We start from the raw sequence: 17,555 nt of genomic DNA on the forward strand, positions 1-17,555 counted from the left end.
CCCCAGCAAAATTTAACAAAGTGCAGCATAGTAACAATTTTTCGGTGGATAATATAATTAAAATCTATTATATTCTTTCTCTCTTCGGGATGTATATTAATAAAAAAAAAAAAAAAAGAAATTTGTAGGAAAATCTATGAAACGATCCTTCACTGCGTACGACGGTTTTTATTTGATTGCAACAATATAATATATTTTATACGAAAAAGGACCGAAAGACTGCGTAACTTACCGGGATATTATTTTTATTCATTTCGCACATAGTTCGCGAATCATCGCACAAACTTTTGTGTATTGTTTCGCGTATCAAGAGTATATAACAAACTATGTCGAGATATAGAATGACACCCAAAGCTTATATAACGAATTCGATGAAATATCGACTTTTTAATCCCCCGCTTTCCTTTACTTTTTTTTTTTTCATTTTTTTTGTATCTCAGTTTCACTGATAAATCCATTTATCCATCCGGAGCAGCCAGGCACCCGCTAAAAAATTTGTTTCCACATTAAACGATAAAAGTTATTATTAGAAGTAAAGGAAGGGATACGTTCATTAAGCATTTAGCATGACGCGCGACAGTCGACAGACTTTTGCCGATAAGATTTTATCGAAAAAAAGTATGTTATCCGGGGAAGAATCCCAGCCGGTAGATTTACGGTGCCGCTTTGTAAATGTACAGAAGCCGATTTGATTAAATTCGCATTGGTATGAATTTAACTTCCGCACGGGTTTCAGGTGACTCGCGTTTCGATTTTGCGGGGACTTTGCCCGCCGTAACGAGTCCGCCGTACGTCGTATTATGCGAAATAAATCAGCGCCGTCGCGGGATTATATAAGACATTAATCTTTTTGAGACGCGCGATTTTTCACCCTCTTATTGATCTCTCGACAAGAGCAATGACTTTCGACGTTTCACGGGCCTGTAGACGGCTGCATGTACGCGATGAAAAATTCATGAGGCGCTATGTAACGCGTATGTAACACGCTTGCCGTACATAAGACACGCTTCGCCTGTAATCCCCCGATTCGTATCGACATTGTGTCACGCGAATCATAATTGTTGCGCTCGCTGGGAGTATAGGATTAAAATTATGGATACCGTATACAATGTTGGGAAATTGCCGGTTCGTTATTTAAAAAACATAATTTACTTAGAATAATGAATATTTTAAAATGGTATTATCCACCTTTTCATAAGCCGCATAACGAAGTTCCCGCTCGGGTGAATTTTTCTAAAAATTTTGAACGTCAGGCGAAAAAGTGGGGGAGCCTCATTCTCGCAATAAAGTCAACGTGCATTCTTCATGATGTACGTTCTTGTAAATTTTCGCGAATTGCCTGGCGGGACTTAATAAATGCCAGCTCTCTCTGGCACATACATCTCTTATATTAAAATTCCATTTCTAATTGTCCCATTCGCTACCTTTTATGATACAAACTGTAATGCAGGTAGATATTTTAACAGTCTATTTTTAGCACTTTATTTCGTCTGCTTTATTTGGTCCATTATGTAATTAAATCGATAAATTGAAACGAATTGTTGATAAAGCTTTATAAAAATCCATTGGCGTGTGAAGCACTTATTGACGATATTGGTGATTACAAGGAAAAAAATAAGAAAGAAGAAAAAGAACTTAAATTGCCGAGTGCTGGTTTTTCTTTAACGGCGCCGAATAAAAATCTATTTATAAAAATATTGCGCAAATATTTTCTCAGTTGTACATCTTCTCAAATTACTATTCTTTATAATACGCACAAGGCTCACATAATTAACGATGCAAATATTAATTGTAAGAAACTTTAAAATTTTGATAACGAAGTATTAATTAACAATTAATGAAACGTGATTACAATGAAGTCTGGTTTCATGTTAATGTAGAAGCATTAAGTTTTACATTTCGGGGCTGGTTTCGATCGAGCAAATTAGTTAATTTTGTAAGCTTTTAATCAACGATAACGTAATAATAATTTACTGATTTATGATCAGAATTGATAGACGCTAGACTAAACTGTTAAACGTTATAATCAAATGCTCACAAACGCGTGCAGCTTATGCTTTCTGCATAGTGGATTAAGCGTTGATCAATGATTACAATGCGATTTAGTGAATGAACAGATATAAATTAACTGCACAACACGTGACAACAAATTAGCGCATGCCAAATCGATCCAATTCATCTCAAGTACTTTATTATTATGGATTTATCCATTTAAAATTTATTTCGCGTACAGTCACAATTATTTAATGTCGCCAACTATTTTTTAAACAAACTTCTCGATGATGCAAGAAGACTGAAATATGCGAGCCTGCCTTTGCTTATCGCCAATTTTTCGAATCAATGATAACTTTTCATTAAAGGTCATGTTATTTGATTAGATAAATTTTTTACAAAAGTTTTTACAATCACTGCAATTTAATGCAAGTAAAAAAAAAAGAAAAAAAATATATATGCAGTGGAATTATCAAGTTTTTTTTTTTTTAAGTAATTACGCTTTATGCAAATTTACTCACGACGCCACGCCATTATACTCTAATTATTTTCGCCGGTTAATAGGCTTATAAGCACTTACCTCGAGAGAATGATTTCGCAGTCTAAATGCACATCCATCCTCTCTTGCTCTCGTTGTTGTCATGGAAGCGACAGCAACTTAGTCGCAATTTAATTGCCGTCCTTCACTTTATTCATCTAACTGAGAGAGAGTTGAAGTGATGAAGAAACAGAGTGCGATGGGGCGAGCTGAGAGGGAATGGAGTGCGGTGAACAGAAGGAAAAGAGCTTAACTTTACTTCGGAACTTTGGCGAGCAAGGCTATCCCGCGGGAAATCAATGTCTGATGGTTCAAAGAAGAGAGTCGAAGAGGACGAGGAAGTGATCGCGTGTATGCGCGGCTCAGTTTATGTGTAATGGTTAATTTGATAACCAACTCGCGCTGGCTATCTCGTCTCTCATCTCTGTTTCCTCTCCTCTTTGACTTCTTCCCGCGAACTTTTTGTCCGCCGCTTTGCCGATCAAACTTTAGGGACGAGGAGTTACGAAGGAAATACGGTACGGCAAAGAAACACTCTCGTGTAATTAAATAGGAGATCTGCATTTTACAAAGCAATAAGTTACACGACAATCCTTACACGAAACCAAAGCCCCATAATCGAGTCGTGGCACGCATCTCTCGTCCTCCCCTCGCGCTTTTCCTTTACTTCTATTCCTTTTTACATAGATATGAAACACAATCGAGCCAGAAGGCAGTGAATCGCGAGGTTAAAAAGCGCAATTTGTCCTTTCCTACGTAGAAGATCGTTCTCGAGCTAATTATCGCGTGAGAAAATATATATGCGCGACATACGTGCGCTGTCGAACAAAAGTACGAATGCTTAAAGTTTAATTATTGCATCGTCGGTATCAAAACCGGGAATAATCACTTCGAAAATCTCGTAGCAAAATTTCTTCTTGTACTTTTTCTAATGAGAAACGTGAAAAATTTTTTTTTTTTCTGTTTACTTGTATCAAAAATGTTGCGTTTGATTTTGTTCGATAGCGTAGTGCGAGCAATTCTCAACATTCACATTTCGCGTTGGCGAAAAAATGGCTCGAATTTCTGTGGAAGACTGGAAAGGGTCGTCGTTGTCATCGACGTTACAAAAAGAGAGAGAGAAAAAAAAAAGAAATAAAATAATAAAACGGATAAGATAATAGCACCGCGGACGCACGACGCGGCGTGCACATCGTTTATAGCCACGACATCGAGGTTTTCAGGGAATTATACATAGTTAGCACCTAAAAAGTTTATCATCGCTCGTAGATAGTTGCCGTGCAATTAGTTAGCTTGACGGCCGTTACTCCGTAAATTTGATTTCGTCAACCGCTTGCTCCTCCGTGCGAGTTCAATTCACCTTCGAAATGACTTTATTCTCTATAACAATGAAGAAAGAACGCTAACTCTTCTCAATAGCGGCGTTCAAGTAGCCATAAAATTGAAATCCATCGCGAATCGCGAGTTTGTTACCGGCCCTCGTAATTTTTTTTTTTTTTTTCTTTTCCCCCCAGTCTTTCGTCTCTTTAGACTGTGATATCTACTTTTACGTTCGTACGTTCTATGTGGGCAGTAGGTTTACGTTCTATTCGATGCTTCGGATGCGCAAAAGTCCACCTGATTTATTGATCCCGATTCAGTCGTGCCTTCGTCGTTTTGATCGGACTCGAGGTCCGATGATGGCTCGGATCAATCACTGAAAAGAAAAAATTAAAAAAAATTTTTATAGCAATCCAATTATTTGTTAATATGCTTGAAACGCATTTGAGATTATTATATTTTTATTTTTTTTTATTATTATTATAATATATTACCTATCACTGTTTTCGCTAGTAGCTTCCTCGCTGCAGTCTAAATCAAGTTCTCCTTGAATAGCACTTTGTAAATCGTCGATCCTTTGAAGCGCCAGTCTGAGGTCGTCTCTGGCCACCTTGGTCTCAGCCTCCGCAGCTTCCAGAGATTTTTCTATGTCACGTCGAGCTCGTAGAGCCTCCTGCTCTCGCGATATTGCTGAGCTAGCTTCGTCGCGCGCGTCGCGCAACGATCGTTGCAATCTTCTTGCCGCATCCTGGGCGGTCTGCTCCTTCGTTCTAAGTAAGGCTGACTCAGTTTGCAACTTGTCGACACTTTCCTTTAACCGTGCTATTTGCGTCTGCGAAAATAAAAATTAGCCAAATAATTAACGTCTTATAATATCAATTTATTTATTCAAAGCTCACGTATTTGAAACAAATTTCCAATTAACATTTGACGTAATAATAAATTTTTATTTTACTCGAATCGAATCGTGAAAGGTAAAAAAATTACAACGTACCTCTAAACGTGCTCTCGTGGTCTGTTCCAATTCAAGTTTACTTTCGAGTTCCTTAGCACGAAATTCTAAACGTCTCGTGGCAAGACTGTTTGCCGTTGGGTCGCCAAGTTGCTCCACTGATTCTAATCGTTGTGTTAACTCTGCCAGTTGGTCTTTCAGCGATGATTTTTCCGCCTCGAGTGCGGCAATTTGCACTTGTGCCTCTTGCAATTGTCCTTGTTCCGCGGAAACTTGTTGTACTGCAGCTCGATATTTCTTTAAGACCTTTAAAAAGAGAAATTTATTAAAAATTAATTATTAAAATAAATTATTGTTCTTTGAAAAAAAAGTTGTATATATAATTACTGTGCCATAAGTTTCCCGTATTATGTGAGAAAATTAATTAATCAATTATTTTCAATGACGAAGAATGAAATAATATACCTCGGCAAGCTCTTCCTCGTTTTCCTCTAACTGAGACAGGAGCTCTGAACGTTCGCGATTAGCCGCGTTGGCTCGTTCCTCCGCCTCGGAACGCTGTCGCATAGCTTCCTCTAGAGTTGCTTGCGTTTCATTTAGTTCCTGCTCCAACGCCTGTTTTGCTTTAATCGCTACTGCTCGAGCGCACTCCGCGTCTTCCAATTGATTTTTTAATTGACGCAAAGCGGCTTTACCCGTTGAATCGCCCTTCGATCTTTCAAGCATTGTTTGCGCGTCCCTGAGTAATGCTTTCGTTCTCTTCAAGTCTCTCTTTAATCTATTTAATAACACACATATATTAAATTAATTAAAAAAATAAAATAAAATTAATTAATAAAATACGAAGCAAAATATAAAAATAAATATAAAATTTGCGGAATTACCTTTGCATCGTTTCGGCCTCTGCTGCGCGATCGGCTCGATCTTGTTCCTCTAAAGCCACTAAACGACGTTCTAATTCATGCTTTTCCCTTAAAAGAATTGTTCTTTCCTCGTGTTCATTTTCCAATTGCGATTCGAGAGCTTTAACTTTCTTGTGCGCGTTTCCGCGAACGTCTTCCAGCTCTTCGTCGCGTTGTTGCATTTCCTTGCGCATTTCTTTGCGTTGCTGTTCGATGCTCATCTCCAGCCTAAGCTTCGCTTGTTCGAGCAATTGCACTTGGCCAGCCAGATCGTCCAACTCTTCCTCTTGGTCCTTTGCGCGTTTCTCTAATTCGTGCTTAGCTTTTTTCAATTGCGCAACTTCTTCCTCCGTTTTCCCGCCGAAAGTGAGTTCTTCCAATTCTTGAGTCAAAGTGCGAAGTCTTTCCTCCTTTAGCTCGATTTCTAATCTCGCGTCCTATATAATAATTTATTTAAATATATATTATGATATAATATAACGTATATAATGTTGCATTGAAGTTTTTTTTTAAGCTGAAACAATGAGAAGTGTCAAAAAAAAAAAAAAAAAAAAAAAAAAGAAATACACTCACGCTCAGATTTTGTTCCACTGTGAATTTTTCCGCGATCGCGATCTCCTTTTCCCTCGCTAATCTTTCTCGCTGTGCTTTTTCTTGCCTGAGGTCGTTCATTAGATTCTGCGTCTCCGAATCGAACCTAAATGTGATTATTAGCATAATAAGTACGTAATAATAATAACAACACATACGTCACAAATTAATATAATTATTTTATTTTATACAATTATACTTGTGTTTAAAAGATATAAAAAATTTTAATAATTATCCGCATAGAATATTACCTTTGACTATAACGTGAATTAATTTTCGAACGCGTACGGGAGAATGAACCGATAGTGAATAGAATTCGGGAACAAATTCAATCTCACCGTTGTAACGAGATCGGCTTTAACTGCCAGCGAGCGCGTGCTGCATTTAGATTAACAGGAAGCTATCTTCGCGAACGGTCAATCGTGATTTACAGGCACACACCGGACGCGTAGCCGAACCGCGCCGGGTAGCGTACATTCGGTGGCGTCACCGGCCTGGCGAATTGCCAGGGACACTTGTTGCCACGAATGAAATGAGAATAGAGCGAGCTGCCATTCGACACGGACTCGGCCGGCCATTAGCCGTAGATTAAACGCGCAAGTATATCTCGAAGCGTGACAGAGCGCGCGATTCGCGCAAAGTCTTGTAATTCTGTTAACTTATTGGCGTAACCGCGGGACTTACTTGCGCTGCTTCTTCTCGAGGAGGTTGTTCCTCGCGGTCTGTTCCTCCAACAGCAATCTAAGATCGTGCATCTCGCCGTTTAATTTCTGAACTCGTCGCTTCCACTGCCCGACGACTTGCCGTTGCTCCTCCACTTCCTCGTAAGCGTCGGCCAACTGTTCGGTAAAATGAGACGGCGGTAAAAATATCCGTCGCGATAATTGACGTTACTTTTGACTTACCTTTTTTTCTAATTGCTTTTTCAATCCGACCAATTGTTCTAAATCGTCCTCGTGCTGCTGCGCCATTTTCCTCTTGGTGAATTCGAGTTCGCGGATCGCGTGTTCGTACCGTTGCCTATAAACACCCCCGTCCTCGCCCTCCTCGCCATCGGAAGCGACCCCGTTCAAATCGGCAGCTCTCGCGTAAAGCAATTCCATCTCCAACCGTTCGGTCGTCTGCTGAAGACTTTTATTAGCTTCGGTTACATCTTGCAATTCACGTTCAAGCCGCAGCCGTTCCGAAGTCTCGGCATCGATCCTTTCCGCCGCTAGTGTCGAAGTAGAATGCTCCTCCGCGAAATCCGCGGTCATCTCGCTCAGCTGGAATAGAAAAAAAACGCACGTCGCGTAAAGAAATCGCATACGATACGGTGTAGGAAAGCCACAGATCGGCATTACTTGTCCCTCCTACTTTGTTCACTTTGAGTCTTTTAGAGGTAGATATTTCTAAAGCCGAAGACGAGATTATGCAGATCTCAGTTTTATCAAGGTTTCCAGTTTAGTAGTTACATTACCTCCTGCATTCCATCCGAAGTACGGTCCTCCGAAGCGCGAGATAAGGAGCGCCTCGAAGGGCTACGCGCTACGCTGTTCGATCTGCTGTAATACTGATAGCCGCGTATCATAATATTTGTCGCGCTCTGACTTCTTCCGATCATGCCGTAAGGTTTATCTCGCGCGCGCGTCATACTTATCGCGTCGTCGTTTATTTCATCCTTGTGGCCGAGGCTACGCCACTCGTCCATTATGTGATCGGTGCGTTTCAAAAACTGCGAGATTTTCGACGAGAGGTACGACGAGGCGGTGGAGGAATCTAGGTGGGACGCGGTCGGTCGGAAGGATTGTTTCACTCTCTGCCGGTCGCAGCCCAGGACGAAGTTTAGACTCGCGTCGAAGACGACCGGCGCTTGTTCCTTGACGAGAACATCTTCTAGCGGCGGCGAGCGCGTGCTCTCGCGAGGGTAGATTCGTCGCGGCGGTGTCGAGAAAGTTGGCGAGTTTAACCGAGACGATTGACTTCGCGAGGAGAGAACGGACGGCGATCTTATTCCGGTGGACAGGGATTTTGCACGGCAGGAAACGCTCGCGGAGGAGACGCTGCACGGGGAAGGACTTCGTATTCTATGACTCGCGTTGTTGATAACGTATCCTTTGCTGGAAGACGGTCTCTTTTGGTGGTTACAATGCGGCGGCAAGGGTGGTCTCTTCGCGAGACTCGTCGTAGACAAACTCGGTAGGCCATTGCTGATCGAATCGTTTCTTTCGAACGATTCGTCGGAGCTGGTGGATAATGCGCTCAGATGTCGATGGTTATAAGATGGGGGAGGTGTATCCGGATATCTCGTAGGCACAGAGGGCATCTTGACGAATACGTTGACACGGAGATGTGAAAATTAATTTCGGAATATTAATTCGTTGTGATTAATTTAGTCGTAGGAGTAAGAAATGAATTGACTGAACTCTTGAAGCCGATGCCATCGCCGCATTTTTAATTAGTTTTTTTTTTATTTTTTTTTTACGCGTTTTGCCGAACTTAACGATCGAAATATTTTGAGAAGATCGTCTTCATTACTACGGCGAGTTGCGTAACGCTAAGCGACGACGAATAGGCCCGTGTCGGTAAGGAGTCGCGGTGCAACTGCCTCTTCCTGGGCCAATTCGTCACCGGAGGTGCCCAGTGGAGGAGGCGGTCACCTCCGAGTTATTCTCAGGGAAAGGCGGTAAGAAAGAGAGATCCGGCAAGGTAGACGAAGACGCAAATGAAACGTGCGAGACGATTTTGGCCGTTGGCCAGATTCTTGTAGATTTCGTGAGAAAAATATCGGGAAAGAGAGGAACATAGAACCGGCGTTTTGATACAAAATTTAGGAACTATCGTTCTATATTTATGAAAGTGGAACAAATGCGCAAAGGCAGGAAGTAAACGTTCTGACGTGTCATAAATTACTTGAGGCGTGCGGAAGAAAGATTAATAACGCGAGGTTTATCGCCGGTTTACTAATTACCGGCAATTAATAAACAGCGGCGTTACTTGATTCATTCATTTGTTTAACGGTTGGAAGGCGCGAAATTATATTTTCTCGCGTAATTATTATTTTTTCTTTCTTTTTTCTTTTCTCACGAAGATATCTTGATTTCCAGCGTTTTTATGAATTACCACGAATTAGAATGGTAATGCGCAACGTAGTCTAGTGGTCGAGTCGCGATAATAGTTGCTCATGCTCGACACGAGCTGTCTGGCACGCTTAACCCAATTGCACGGCGTGCGTGCCGCGAATGCCTAATCGGGCAGTTTGAGTTTAATGCATCCTTCGAGATTGCCTCTATTAACTTCATCATGTGGTCACACGCAAAATCGTTGTGGTAGACGGTGGAACACAGACGCGCAATTTGCAAGACGGTGCCCGGTTCAAATAACGGACGTTTAAGCTACTTGAGGCATTTTAATCGTCACGAAGAAAACATATATTGCGCAATTAAAAATGAACATCCATGTCGGACAGCTTCGCCGCATTAACTTACCTTCGCCTCCAGTTTATCGTTGTCGTGCTTTAGATGATTGCGTTCCTGTTCCAAGCGTTCCACTTTTGCCCTGAGAAGTTCGAGCTCTTCCTATTGAAATTTAAAAAAAAAAGGGGGGGGGAAAAATGCCTGTATTTAAAATCAGTCGTATAAAGAACGTACGTATTGCGTGGAAAATATTTTTCTCTCTTACCGTTCGCGCCTTTAGTTGATCTTCGGTCCGATGGACGTTCAACAAGGGCGCGACTTTCACATACAATCTCCACCAAGGCCATTCCCGCACGGACATTAGTTTCCTCACGTTCCTTTGGATGCATCGCACTGCGAGATCTTGCAGCTGTAAGAGAATTTAATTTACAATTCGATCCGGATTGTCATTATACCGGGCTGAAGCGCCATAAATTATTATTAAGAAAGCCTAAGTGGCGCTCTATCTTTCTTTCGTTATTTGCTAGATTAAACAAAAAAAAAAAAAAAAAAAAACGTCTTGGAGATCTCTGTAAACGTGACCGCGAACCCCTCGTAGATTTAGAAGCCATTAGCACGAATGAGATTGCATATTTTACGCAGGAACTGTAATTTCTGTATTAATCGAGCAAAACAAGGGAAAGTGTCGGTTTGTATTGCAGTTACTTGTGTGCGCGTAAAAACTTTCTTCCGAAATTCCATCAACACGGTCGTACTTCAATTCGGAAAGGGAGTAAGCGACCTACTTTCAAAGTGTTGAGTTTACGCCGCGCTAAGTAGCCTCTGCATCTCGCTTGTAGCAGTATGATGTGGCCCGTGAGTTTTTCGTCTCTGTGAGCTTCCAGCCGTTCGAGGGCGCCCGATCTGAAGAATATCTGCGAACAAAAGTAGACGTTTTGTCGATTTATTCATTTATTCGCCGGTTAACATTCCGCCGTTAATTCCGCATTTAATTAAATGCACGTTTCGCTTGCTCGTATATATACGGATGGGAAAAACCGCGTAAGCTGAAGTTCACGTGGTGGTAAATATTAAAATATGCATGGCACAGTTTTCAGCTGCTTTCATCCCGTATGGTAATACAGAATGAACACATATAACTTCTGGAGCGTAAAGATTCATCGTAAACCGTGATATCGCAATTGCATTAGAGAGGATATGACTTTTACATAAGATATCATGCAACTAATATAGTGGTTATAATAAAAGTTACGTTGACAAAGTCACTTTCAGTTTTATATATACGTCACGTATTGTTGAACGTAATTAAATAACTGGCGGTAATATTTCGAGAGACTAATAATTATTCAGAAATATAGAGATGACGTATAATATATATATATATATATATTTTTTTTTTAAGTCTGAAATTAAATTAAAATAAAAATAATTATTTTAAAAGGATTATTTAATTTTAATGATATCTTACGTCAAATGTCTTAGCGTTATTATTATTATATTGTTAATTCAAAACCGATTCTTTTTTCAATACAAATGATGAACGATGACTCGACACGCGCAACACTTAACGCGTCCTAATTATCTAATCAATCTTCTACTTAAGCGAGCGCTATTAATATTTAAAATTAACGACTGCGGTGTAATCGTTTAAGACGGACCTGTCGTCCATTTTCGGAGCACTTGTCATCTATTTGACAGCAGTTAATGCTGTTATCCTCGCAGGATGTCAAATTATTTCCTCGGTTAACGGCGGAGTTCTTCTTTTCTGGCTCGGCCAGTCTGCGAACGATCGTAGATTCGAAAAGCTTTACGTCGCTATCTCGATCAATTCTGTCGAAATATTGTTCCTTGAAATTGTTGGCGTCCTTCTGGCTTTGATTCTCGATAGATTCCTTCCATTCCACCTCGTTCTCGTTGCTTATGTGGCCGCTGTCTTCCGAACTGTTTCCGTCCGATGTGTACCCGCAATATTCGTTTGTGCTCTTCAGCACGTTCTTCTTCGCGGTAGATTTTTCGATGACGGGAACGTCCGCGGATTTTGGCTTGATTAGTGCTTCCCGCGGCGACTCCTTGGAGGCTTCAGCGTTCTTGCAATTGAAGAAATTCACTAGATGCTCGATGTCGTTAGCCCTCTTACCGATCCTCTTCGTCTCTTGCGCGTCGTCGACCTCGTTTCTAACCACCTTCGACAGGCCGACAGTTTTCCCGGAATTCGTACCGTAGATCGTTTTTATATCAAAATTTTGATTGCCTTTGCTTTGTTTCTCCCAATTACGTCGCAATTCCTGAATCGACGTCTCTTTGCTTTTCCTCGGCTTCTCGGTGAATTCCTGCGACATCTCGTAGCTTTTGATTCGAACAGACGTATCTTTTGTAACGCATTCCTTTTTCAAATCTTCCGATTTTGTATTATCATCTTTAAAATTATCCACCGTCGGCTCTTGCCTTTTCGATTCATCGTCTATTCTCGAGCTTTCTTCGTTTATCTTATCGTATCCTTCTGTAATGATAGCCTCGCTGTCGCGTAGAGTCTCTCGTATCTCGTAGACAACTTCCGTTCTACGAGGAGGAGCGACATCCACGACGTCGATAGATACGATCGTTTCCTTAGGTTTCAAGTCGTCTTCGAGCTGTGCCATTAATCGCGCGGCTCTCTCCTCCAGATTACTCGTCGACGTCGAGATCCTCGAGGTGCTCAGTTTCAAAGTGCGATCGAGAGTCTCTCGGCAATTTTCGTAGATACGCTCGTTCGACGCGGCATCGAGATCAAGCTCGAAGCTAACCATCTGGCCAGCTGGCTCTTCGACGCGATCTACTTGCGATAGATCGGCGAGAGATCGTCCGAGACCGGTGGATCGTGCCGCCGGAAGCGGTATCTTGCTCGGCCTGAAGACCGAGTTTAATCTCGCGGGCGCACCGTAAGACTTCCTGCATTGATTATAATCCATTTTCGGCGACTGAACGTTCCAAAGGCTAGTGGACCTGCTCATGGCTAGATTTTTTCGCGGCAGCTCCCTTTTCCCCTTGTCCGCCGATTTTCTTTCCAACGGCATCGGAGTCCAGCGCGGGGAAGCCGCGGAATTCGTTTGATTGTCCGCGGTGACGGAATTCAAGCTGACCGAACGATCCAGGGTACCTTTTCGTAGCAACGCTTCAGGCTTCGCCGGCATCTTGTCGGGCGTATAAGTGAGGCCCTTTTTCAGTAACGCTCTGTCTTCTAATATCGTGCACGAGGGAGACGAGCTGACCGACTTGCAAACCTTCCTCTTGTCCTTACTGCGTGCAGGAGACGAGACAGTTTTTGTCACATCCGGTCGGGCGTCGTTCGGATACCGTTTTGCGGGCTTCGAAGGCGAAGTTAGTCGGGGCTTCGTGGAATCCGAATTATTAGAACAATGACGCGGCGAGGCAATCGTATCGTTGCTCATTTTGATGGATATTCTCGAGGTTATCGGCGATCTTCCAGATGATTTAATTGGAACAATTGTGGAATTCGTCGTTCGATTCGATGAGCTCGGCTTTTTTACTGACGGATGTGACGCTCGTGATACGTTCGGGCTACTTTTGGCTTTAACTAAAGGCGAGCCACTGCCGCCGACCGTGCATTTAGATACGTTATCGAGCATGATGAAGACCTAAGTTTAAAAAAATGTCGATAAAAGAGAGTGACCAAATCGTTACTGGTCGCGGGGACAAAATACTTCAATATATCCATTCATTAATTTCGAATCGATTTTTTTTTGTGTGTCCATCACTTTCAACTCGGTCATATTTTCTTTGATTTAATTAAATATTGTACAAGATAATAAGTAAAAAAAACAAAAGTTAAAAAAAATTAAATTTTAATATGACGAAAAACAGGTTTATAAATTTTTAATTATTTAAAAAACTACTTAACAGTCCGTTCGTAAAAAGAAAAATCACCTTTCGCCTGTATTACAAACGAGCAACGCTGTTTATTATTTTCACCTTTATTATATTATGTCACCGTTTTAAACCGTGTTCTTTGCAGTCTTTTCGCACGATACGAGGCAGCTCATTATTCTGTTACATTCGTACTTGTACGAACATTGCGCGGCTCGATACTCATAGGTTCGTCGAGACATTGAATTTAATTATAAGACAGTCTAAGGCCTCTGTAACAAATGGTATATTTAATCACACGCGAAAGGGGGAGCGGAATATTCGGAAGCTTCTGGCTTGTCGTCAATGCCAGATAGTTTCTTCGCACTTGTCGACGATTCGAGATCGCGCCACTTGATCACTAATATCAACGAGACCGCGATAATTCTCGCACTTGCTGACGTTGCGGGATGAATGGTCGTCGGAGGACTTTTTCTCTCCTCTGCCGCGCGCAGAACGAGCCGCGACTAAATGCCGTAAAAGAGCCGCGTAAAAGTGTACACGCACCCGTCTGCGAGAGCAGAAGTGAGGAAGCGAAAGAGAGAACGCCAGACGATGTAGTAGGTAGGGATAAAGGAGTGAGGGAAATAAAGGGAAGAGGATCTCAAGAGATTGCAAGAGGAAAAGGAGCAGATAATCTTGAAGCCGGTTGCTCGCATCGGCCTGCAACTCTCAACTGGCAGGAAGATACAGCCGGTTAATGTCCGAGTTTACCAGCTTATCATTTTCATTGAAGGGATGCACCGCGTTTTTTTTTTTTTTTTTTTCTTTTCTTTTTTCTTGTTTCTCTTTCGTTTCGATAAATTCCACGGCGCGCGAGATGGACCGGAAGACGCGAGAGCAACGGAGGATTCTCTTAACGTTTCGTTGTATAGAGATTTCCAAAATAAACGGTATCGAGATTACAGAAGTGGAGGACAGGTTTCAAAGTGCATTACGCACTTCTGAAGATAAAAGATAACGAGACATACATATATTAAATAGCGAAGTTTCACTGAAACTAGATTTTTAGTAATGTCCCGTGGAAGCTTGTACTTTACTGCTTTGTTTTTTCCGTTGCGAGATAATTACGTTGTTTAATCAAAGGATTGTTTTGATTTGCGGCTTGAAGTTTCTTAGGCGCTCCGTTTCGAACTTAATTTTCTTTATCTGATAAAACTAGCGGATTACGGCGCCTCATGGCGCGGCAAATAGATCAGATTAAAATAATGCAGAAATAAATGTAGAAACGTCCGCGCGTTAAATATGCTGTAACCTGGTTAATTATACGCGCAACAGGGATATTGTGTAAAGTACGTTTGGCAATTCTCGCCGCATTAATTGCATTGTGACGCGCCGGCCTGTTCGTTTTGAGACGAAACATCTGTTGAACGAGTGTCTTTGAACATCTCGCGCGCTAAAATTTCAAAAGCAGCTCTCTTCGCGGTCGTAAGGCGTTGTTCATTAATTTCGTGCCAGACGATATTCTTCGTGTCGGGATAAAGTAACCGTTACACAAGTAAGCTAATCAGTAAATATGGAAATGACATACTGAGAATTCTTTCAGATCTGTTACTTCGGTTAGAGAACCGTATTATATGCAAAATAAATTACGCCGACCGTGGCCTCGTGTCTCTCTTTCATCTTTCAAATCGAAACACGCCCGCTTTGTATGCAGATAAAAAGCCCATTCAGAACGGGGTTCACTGATTAGCGATGCAGACGAATAAAAGCAACGATTCAATTGTAGCCGTTGACCAGATGTGAGAATGATAAGCCGGCATTAATTCAGTATTACATTAACACAGAAAGAAGACAATAATTTATCCGATGCTTAGAGAAGTTTTTTTTAAATTTTTTATTTATTATTTCTAATTTTTATAATATTTCTCATGCTCGAAAACAGTTTAATGAGAAATTTCTTGAGGGAGAAAAAGTAATTAATAAATAAAATTTTAAACAATTAACGAACTATATTGCGGAGGTCAATTAAAGTTTGGAAGATCGAGTAAATGTTATCAAGCCGTGAAAAATACTGGCAGGTCGAAACGTTCACTTAAAGCAGTTACGTTTGATTAAAGGAAAGGCCAAAACCGCAAAGTGAAGATCATCGATCTCCGCGCGGGTCAATTCGACTACTTTCTTGTAATGATCGTACAGGATCGTAATACCGGCGTCCGTCCGCCGTTCGGCAATGAGAAAGCACTCAAGCGATTCGGTGCTTTACTTCCAAGCCGATGACGTTTACCGTTATCGAAGCTAACAAGTACCGGTGGCTATAGACTTTCTCTCTCTCTCTTTCTCTCGCGGGTTAATTAAGAAATCGACGACTTTCTCTCTTTTTCCTCTCTTTCTCTTTCTCTTCTCCCCTTCGGCCGCAGACTTTGCTTACAAAGTTCGCGAAACGAACGTCCTCCGCAGCGTCGCGCCTCGTGAATTTTTACCGGGATTATAATGAGCCGTTTTGTATTCAGATATAAAGAAGAGTCCTTCTAAAGTACCGTTTTCCTGAGAAGTGATTAAAAGAATAAAGGGTATAAAAGTTGCAATTAATTTTGAGTGGATTCGGTAACTTTATTTCCTTATTATTTCCGACGCCGAAAGTTCAACGACTCGGCGGTACGAGTCCGGTACTCAATAGTTGAAAAAAAAATTTACGAATATTTGTAGCTTATTAACAAAATTTTTTTTTAATGATTTAAAATCGCGAATCGCGCAACTCGTCGCTTTTTATTTTTTTTTTAAGTACTTATTTATCTCAGGCTACATTTTTACACTGTCGAGAAACGTTTGAGCGGGATCGTGTATGTACTCGCACTCGGAAACGCGTACGCCGCGAACTCCGCGAACAATTCTGGATCGCGATTTTCGAGCGAACGAGAGCGACCCTTTCGTTCGGGCTCGCTGTGTAATGTCAAGGCCAAAGGATGGCCGTCGACTGACGTCTCGATCTCGGCCGAGATCAACCACGAACTGAGGAGGTGCAGAAGTGGTCGTACAGTCGTCGCATCGTCGGAAAGCTCATTCCGCATCAGGTGCACGTCCCTCCACTTCGTCCCCACCATGCAGGTGATGTGTCGCTAACACATGCATAAATCTTGCGCATTCGAACGCGTTTCTTATCCCCCGTCGCTCGGCAACGACACCGTTCGCATCGCGGGTTCGTACATAAATCTCGGGATTATTATTATCCGTGTCGGAAGGAGAGTGACTCGATTCATCAAAATCGATTACGCAAATAATGAATAATAATCACTCCCACCTCTAGCGCCCACCGATTACGCCGCGACGTTTCGACTTTCGACTTGGGAGTCCGCCGTATTGTTATTACAATCATCGCGTAAGCGCGCGACGCGTTTGAATATGCATGAGAGACACCGGGTATCGGAGAAAATTTCACGGATTCGAAAGTGCAAGGGAAAGGGATTGGAGATTTCGTGTTTCGTGACAGGTGAACCTTGAATGAAGCACCGGAGCGGTGCCTAATGGCCCCCTGGACCGGTCTGGATCGGCGGGCCTCCTCTCTCCTCTTTTCTTATCTACCCGAATAAGGCACTCGCCGATTCCCATTTTGCTCGGCCGCTTTTTGCCGACTCGGTCCGCCTCCTCGACGAAATCGCGCGACGAAAACGTCCGCGCTAGCTTTCGCGAATAGAGATTCAGGTGAAATAATAATTCGCTGAAGAGAGCAAGGCGCAGGTCGCGCGCGGTGCATAAGTGAGAATTTACGAGGCTCGTGCCGAGAAATTCAGAAAGCCGCCTTTTCGCTGACTCGCGCGCGCCTGGCTCGCGGCCGACCCCGCGAATTTTTTTGTTTTCGAGCGTATCGCGGAAACGGGGACGCGGGGCCGTTCGCCTCGGAGACGTGGAAAAAAAAAATCCCTCCATCCCCGCCGTCCTTTCGTCCGTCGGATCGATAGATCTTCGCGGGGATGGCGAAGAAATTCGAAGCAGATCGACACGCGTTGGAAAGCGGCCGGCGA

The 17,555-nt window shown here is 42.3% G+C and overlaps 1 protein-coding gene across 5 annotated transcripts in view; it reads right to left on the reverse strand.

The window, feature by feature from the left end:
• Positions 1-3,072: 3,072 nt before the first annotated feature.
• Positions 3,073-17,555, reverse strand: part of LOC139111104 (unconventional myosin-XVIIIa) — a 44,216-nt gene continuing 29,733 nt past the window's right edge. For 3 of the 5 annotated variants that reach the window (XM_070671212.1, XM_070671211.1, XM_070671213.1), the window contains 11 exons: positions 10,476-10,604; positions 9,956-10,099; positions 9,763-9,852; positions 7,201-7,560; positions 6,980-7,134; positions 6,278-6,401; positions 5,687-6,141; positions 5,268-5,580; positions 4,845-5,108; positions 4,345-4,682; positions 3,073-4,226 (listed from right to left, as the gene is read on the reverse strand). In XM_070671212.1, the coding sequence (XP_070527313.1) occupies positions 4,220-4,226; positions 4,345-4,682; positions 4,845-5,108; positions 5,268-5,580; positions 5,687-6,141; positions 6,278-6,401; positions 6,980-7,134; positions 7,201-7,560; positions 9,763-9,852; positions 9,956-10,099; positions 10,476-10,604 (2,379 nt within the window). In that variant the 3' untranslated portion in view covers positions 3,073-4,219. The other 2 variants (XM_070671214.1, XM_070671215.1) reach the window with 2 other exon arrangements.

This window comes from Cardiocondyla obscurior, linkage group LG22 (assembly GCF_019399895.1).
Source record: "Cardiocondyla obscurior isolate alpha-2009 linkage group LG22, Cobs3.1, whole genome shotgun sequence".
Lineage (NCBI taxonomy): Eukaryota > Metazoa > Arthropoda > Insecta > Hymenoptera > Formicidae > Cardiocondyla > Cardiocondyla obscurior.